The sequence below is a fragment of the Sminthopsis crassicaudata genome, chromosome 6 (assembly GCF_048593235.1).
Source record: "Sminthopsis crassicaudata isolate SCR6 chromosome 6, ASM4859323v1, whole genome shotgun sequence".
NCBI lineage: Eukaryota > Metazoa > Chordata > Mammalia > Dasyuromorphia > Dasyuridae > Sminthopsis > Sminthopsis crassicaudata.
In genome coordinates this window covers 117,210,535-117,216,749 of record NC_133622.1, presented here as the reverse complement: position 1 = coordinate 117,216,749, position 6,215 = coordinate 117,210,535, and the positions used below count along the sequence as shown (strand labels likewise).

General features: G+C 37.0%; 1 protein-coding gene across 1 annotated transcript in view; it reads left to right on the top strand.

Annotated features, from left to right (window-relative positions):
• The first annotated feature begins 829 nt into the window (after nucleotides 1–829).
• The window catches only part of ENPEP (glutamyl aminopeptidase), a 122,692-nt gene continuing 117,306 nt past the window's right edge, over nucleotides 830–6,215 (top strand). The window contains exon 1 of the mRNA XM_074275568.1: nucleotides 830–1,562. Within this exon, the coding sequence (XP_074131669.1) occupies nucleotides 946–1,562 (617 nt within the window). The 5' untranslated portion in view covers nucleotides 830–945. The remainder of the gene's footprint in view (nucleotides 1,563–6,215) is intronic.

Genomic DNA, 6,215 nt, shown 5'->3' with positions numbered 1-6,215 from the left:
ATTTAACAGATAAGGAAATGGAGACCCAAGGAAATTAAGTGACTTTTCCAAGATCACAAAAGTATCAGGCGTTGCATTCAGAGTTAATATTTTTTTTTCCAAATTATGACTGTCACCAGAATATAAGTGATTCCATGACATTAAATATATATATATTGTTTTGCTTTCAAAGTTTTGGAAAAAAAAGTGTTCTACTTTCTGAAATGCACATTCAAGAACATTTTACTCAGTAAAAAGCAAAATGGAAAATAATGGAATACTCTTGGAAGCAGAAGTTGAGTTTTTCTAAGGCATATTTTTTTTTTAACAGAAACACATTATTTCTCTTCTTCCTTCACTCACTCCTTCACCTCTCTCTCCTCCCTCTCTTTTTTCTCCTTCCCTCCTCTTTCTCTCTCTTTTCTCCTCTGATTTTTCTCAGTCTCCGTCTCTTCTCTCAGTCTCTTTGCTTCTTTTCCCTTCCTCCCTCCTTCTCCTCCCATTCCCGAACCAGCTGCTGACAGTCTCTTGGCAAGCAACTATCCCTCAGTTGCTGATAAGTCCAGCACGGCTTTAACTTTAACTCACTCCAGCAGGACTAGCAGTGGGAGGCATCCAGATTTGCTGTTTATGAGTAGTTTTTAACAATGCTTTTCGTTCTCAGACTTTGATGATTTCCTCCACCAGCTGAGTGGAGGATTTTTCTATCACTTTCTCCCTCGGTTTTTCAAAAGTCTTTCTAGGTGGATGTGTTTGCTTTAATGCGAATACTCATTAACTGAGTGGCCCATAGGAATGTGTGGGGAGAGGAAAATGGGCGGGCCAAAAAGGAGGTGGGGTAATAGAAAACGGAGACCGTCCGCCTAGAGTCGGTTTCCCAAATTGGGGGGGAGAAAAGGCAAGTGTGGCAAAGTCGCGAAATCTGGTATCTTTTTTCGTGGTTCATTCTTAACCTTGGAAACAAAAATGAGTCCTTTGGAATATGAGGATTCTAAGAGGTACTGTATAAGAACGAGGCATGTGGTCATTATCTGTGTTGCGGTGGTTGCTGTGGGATTAATAGTAGGACTTTCCGTGGGACTGACTTGCAAGACAGCTGAGGATTCTGGACTAGCTCCCACTAGCCCGGGCTCTTCAACGCCTCTCCCTCCACAAGAGGCCAGTCCTTGCCCTGCCAGTGCTGATGAAAGTGGTCAGTGGACAAATTTCCGACTGCCCGAATACATCAAACCTGTGCACTACGACCTGGAGGTGAAACCTGTGATGGAAGAGGATACTTACACAGGCACGGTCACCATCCATATCAATGTGACAGAACCCACCAAACACCTTTGGCTGCACATCCGGGAGACGTGGATCACCAACCCCTCTCCAGTGCTAAAGAAATCTTCAGGTGAGCAGGTCCCGGTGAAGCGGTGCTTTGAGTACAAGAAGCAAGAATATGTGGTGATTGAGGCTGAAGAAGAACTGCCTCCAAACGATGGAGGAAGCACCTATCTCCTGACCATGAACTTCAAAGGCTGGCTGAATGGCTCCCTTGTTGGGTTCTATCGGACCACCTACACAGAGAATGGAATAACCAAGTAAACATTCATTTTAATTAACTCTTCTACCCCACTCTAACTTACTTCTACTTTCCCTTCCCCCCCTCCTCTCCGTCTCTTTTCTGCTCTGTTTGCTATTGCTGATTTCTCACAATTGGTTTTAATTTTGCCCAATCATATGGAACACAAGAGCTCTCACACTGTCAGTACTAACAAAAACATTTCAGAGTACTGGGAGCACTGCAACAAGGGGGAAATGAGTGAGAATCTTTTATTGTATTTAGGGAAAACAACAGACAATATCTTGTCTTCAGTGTTATTCCAAACTGCCTTGGGTTTGGCAATTATTCTACATAATTTCCTAAGGTAGTAATAATGATGCTTTCTGGGGTGGATAAGAATGACTTAGATAAAATTTTCAAGTTTTTTTTTTTTTTTTTTTTTAAATAGGGTCTTGCTAAATTTGACAATACTTTGAGAAGTGTGGAGAAACAGATATAGAGAAGTTAAGTAATATCTAGGAAGGCTTATTGCCACTATCAATGTAACATCAGTGCCAGTGTCATAAATTGCTGAGAAGATGTTTTTTGGGTTAAGCCCAGGGCCCTGAATCTTTTCTTTCTATTTTTTGGTATACAAGAAATATTTATAGTACTATTATAATGAAGTCCAAAAAAGTACCCCACCTCCTTTCTTAGAGGGCAGAGCCAGATTATGTCTTGAGAAAAGAATAGAGTCAGGGTGTTATTATTATTTTCTTGCTGTTGTTGTTGTTTTTTGCTGCGTTGGAAACTCTTGGTTCAACCTTTCCCATCTCTTCTCCAATTCTCCCCGCCAACATATGACCTTTTAAAAGCAAAGCAGGGTTTGGAATTCCTTAGAACCACTATCATGGGTCTCCACTGTTCCGTTTCTTGATGGAGTTCTACAGTCACTTTCCAAACAGATTGTTTTTTCTTCTTTAGAATTAAGCTTAACTTTTTTTCTCCCAATAAAGAGAAATTTATTTCTCTTCCTCTCACATTTTCTCTCCATCAATGGAAAAAAAAGGAATAGCAAAACCCTTTTTAAAACTATGCTGTCAAGTAAAACAGATCCTACCTCACCCTTGTCTAAAAAAGTGTCTCATTTACACACTCATTTAGCATGATCTAATATTCACATATACTTAATCCTTTAGAACCCAGCTTCTTAAACTGTGGTTTGTGATCCCATATAGGGTCTCATAACAATGTGGGGGTCATGAAATTATGATTTATTATCAGTAAATGTTTAATTTGTATACTTATTTTCTGTACCTATAATAACTGGGGTCATGTAAAAATTTCTCAGACAAAAAGGGATCACAAGTGACAAAAGTTTAAGAAGCTCTGCTCTAGAAGAGTTATTGTGCTGGAACAGAGTTAAGAATTTTTAATTGATAAGGTCCTGGGGTCACTAGGAGGAGTAGGCTGAGAAAGCCCAAAATACTGATAAGATTACTCCCTGAGGGCAGCTGGGAAGGGCACTTATTTGGATCCGCTCCACCTTAAATTCTATCCCCTGTGGAGGTCTTGGATAATCCTATCTCTTTGCATCTAATCAGAACCCCTCTTTCCCCCAGGTTGTTTCCCTTGTTCTTGGTCTAGGCTATTTTTGCTAAATTCTTTTTGGGTTAGTTTGCTATGATAACTATGGTAGTGTTCTGTCTCTTACTTCTTTCCCCAAGCTCATAGATAACTAATTCTTTTAGGGTGCTAAATCCCTTTTAGAATTTAATCTGTATTCCCTTTCTTCTGATTAACTGAGAGTTCCAACCGAGAACTTGTCTTTTCCATTGTTAATTGTTAAAACCACTTTCCTTGCCAAATATATGCATTCACAAATCTATTTCATATTTACCACTACTGGTGCCTATTTTACCTCTTCATTTTGTTTATAAACTTCTTGTAAGTAAATTTACTTTTTGCCAAAGGAGAAAGGCCACTGTGAATTCGTCACAAGATGGAATCCCAACATTTGGTGTCTATATCAGACTCATCATTTGGTGCAAATTGCTCACCTCAATCTCATTAGAACATTTAAAACTGTTTGGTTTTAGCCTATTATTGTTATAGTATAAATTGTTCTTTTTCTGCTTATTTTTACTACATCAATTGATATGTCTTCTGAGACTTCACTGAAACCATTGTTTAGTGTGATCCTATTTTGTTAATTTATCATTTGTCATTGAAGAGGTAAGCAGTACCTTAGTAGCCAGTTCTTAGCTACTATAACAAGAGCTGCCAAACATTTGTGGTAAAGAAGCAATTTAGCCTGGGACCTCTTGTTGGACAATTTGAGTAAAGCTAGTAAAGCTGGGAACTAGAAACCCTCAAATGAAAGGCCAATGCAATGCTTTATGGAAGAAACCAGAAAGTGAAGAAGTACAGACTTCTTCATTGCTTCGTGATCTGGTTACCATACCTCTGGAGGAATGTCAACTGTAGAAGGTCAGAGTTGTAGAGTAAAAGATGATAAATGAAAGATGGTGGCCACTCCCATCCTAGCCTTTCTTAAGACTACTTTTGTGACAATTAGCTCTTCTGTAAAAAGTTTGCACATTCCTTGGCAAATATATCACTAACAGCTTAACAGCAGGGATTCTCAAAACCTTTTGGTCTTGGGACTCCTTCATATTCTTTAAAATTTCTTAAGGGCTCCAAAGAGTACTTATGTGTTTCTCATATGATGAATATCTATTTATTTCATCATATGAGAAACTGAAAGTGATAACAATTTAAATATTTACTAATTTAAAATGATACTTATTTTCCATAATAATAATAATAAAGTGAAGAGTAGTGTTGTTTATACATTTTCCCTAATCTCTTTGTTCTATTTAGTCATTTTTCAGTTGTATCTAACTCTTTATGACCCCATTTTGAGGTTTTCTTGTCAGAAATACTGGAGTGTTTTGCCATTTCTTTTTCCCGCTCATTTTACTGATGATTAAATCAAGGCCAATAAGGTTAAGTGACTTTTCTAGGATCACACAGCAAGGGAGTATCTGAAGCCAGATTTGAAGCCTAGAAATGAAGACTTTTAAACTCCATGTGGGACACTCTGTGCACTATGCTACCCAGCTGCCCCAGTTCTGTTTAATGTCTAGCTTAACAGAAGACAGCTGGATTCTCATATCTCTGTAGTCAAGATATTATGATACATTGGTTTGGTTTAATGAAAAGAAACAAATTTAGTCTCAGGCTAAAAAGTAGTTGGAAAAAAGAACAGAATTTTAATGATCAAATAATATCTTAGTATTATTATGAAAATAATTTTTGCCTTACCCCTCCCCCCTGCAAAAAAAAAAAAAGGGTCTTGGGGACTCTGAAGGGTCTACTGAACACAATTTGAGAACTGCCACAGAAGAATAAGTAAATAGTCACCATATTACATTGGACAAGGCTTTATTTAATTTTTTTCCTTTAATTTCTTATTTAAATATTAAATTTTGAGTCCCTAATTATTTTACCCTCCCAACCTTTTCCCACCTACAGAGGCAAGAAATATATTAATTATACATGTGAAATAATTCATAATAATTTTTATATTTGGTAATTTTTTTTTAATTGGAAAAGAAAGAAAATTATACTTCAATTTATACTTGGAGTTCATCAGTTTGTTCTCTGGAGGTGGATAACGGTTTTCATGATTTCTTTAGAATTTGTCTTGTATTGATCAGGTTATAAAGCCAGATCTTTCACAGTTCATTCTAACATTGATGTTACTGTGCACAATGATATCCCAATTCTTTTTAAGTCACTTAGCATCATTTCATAGCAGTCTTTCCATGGGCATGGCATTATTGATTGAAGGGAAGTAATAATCTGAAGAAACAATTCTTTTCTTTGTGTGTCATTTGGGATCTTCATTTTAATATCATAATTTCTGTGTGTCCATTATATGGAAACTCTATCTTAATATTACATTTAGAGGTGAAGACCTGATTCAAATCCCAGCTCTGTAACTCACTAATTGAGTGGTTTCAGTTTCAGTCATGAAATAGTCATTCTCAGTGACTCTATTTGGGACTTTTGGGGCAAAAATCCTGGAGTAGTTTGCCATTTCTTCCTCCAGGTCATTTTACAGAGGAGAACACTGAGGCAAGCAAAATTAGTGACTTGCCTGAAGTCACACAGCTAATAAGTGTCTGAGACCAAATTTGAACTCAGATTTTACTGATTCCAAGGCTGGTGCTGTATCCTTAACATTACCTAGCTACCCCTGCCCTCATTAGCATTAATCAAATCATTTCCTTTGTCTGAGACTTTTCTTAATCTGAAAAATGAGAATAATAATATTCACTTTGATCATCTCAGAGTTGTTTATAAGGATCAAATGAAATGATTCATGTAAAACATCCAATGAGTCATGAAGTTCTATCCCAATATCATCATCATCATCATCATCATCATCATCATCATCATCATCATCATCATCATCATCAAAATATTTCCATACTAAAGCATCTGTGTTTTCATCAATGAAGTACTCCCTTGAACATACATGAGAAGTCCTATTATTCCTTGAGAGATGGCCTTTTAAATTTGTAATGGCTAAAACAAATCATTTCAGAGACAACACTCTGAGGGGGAAAAACTTTTTCAAATTTGGCTAGACTGAACTTTCTATGACATAAATACCCAATTATGTAGTTCATGTTCAAAGCCA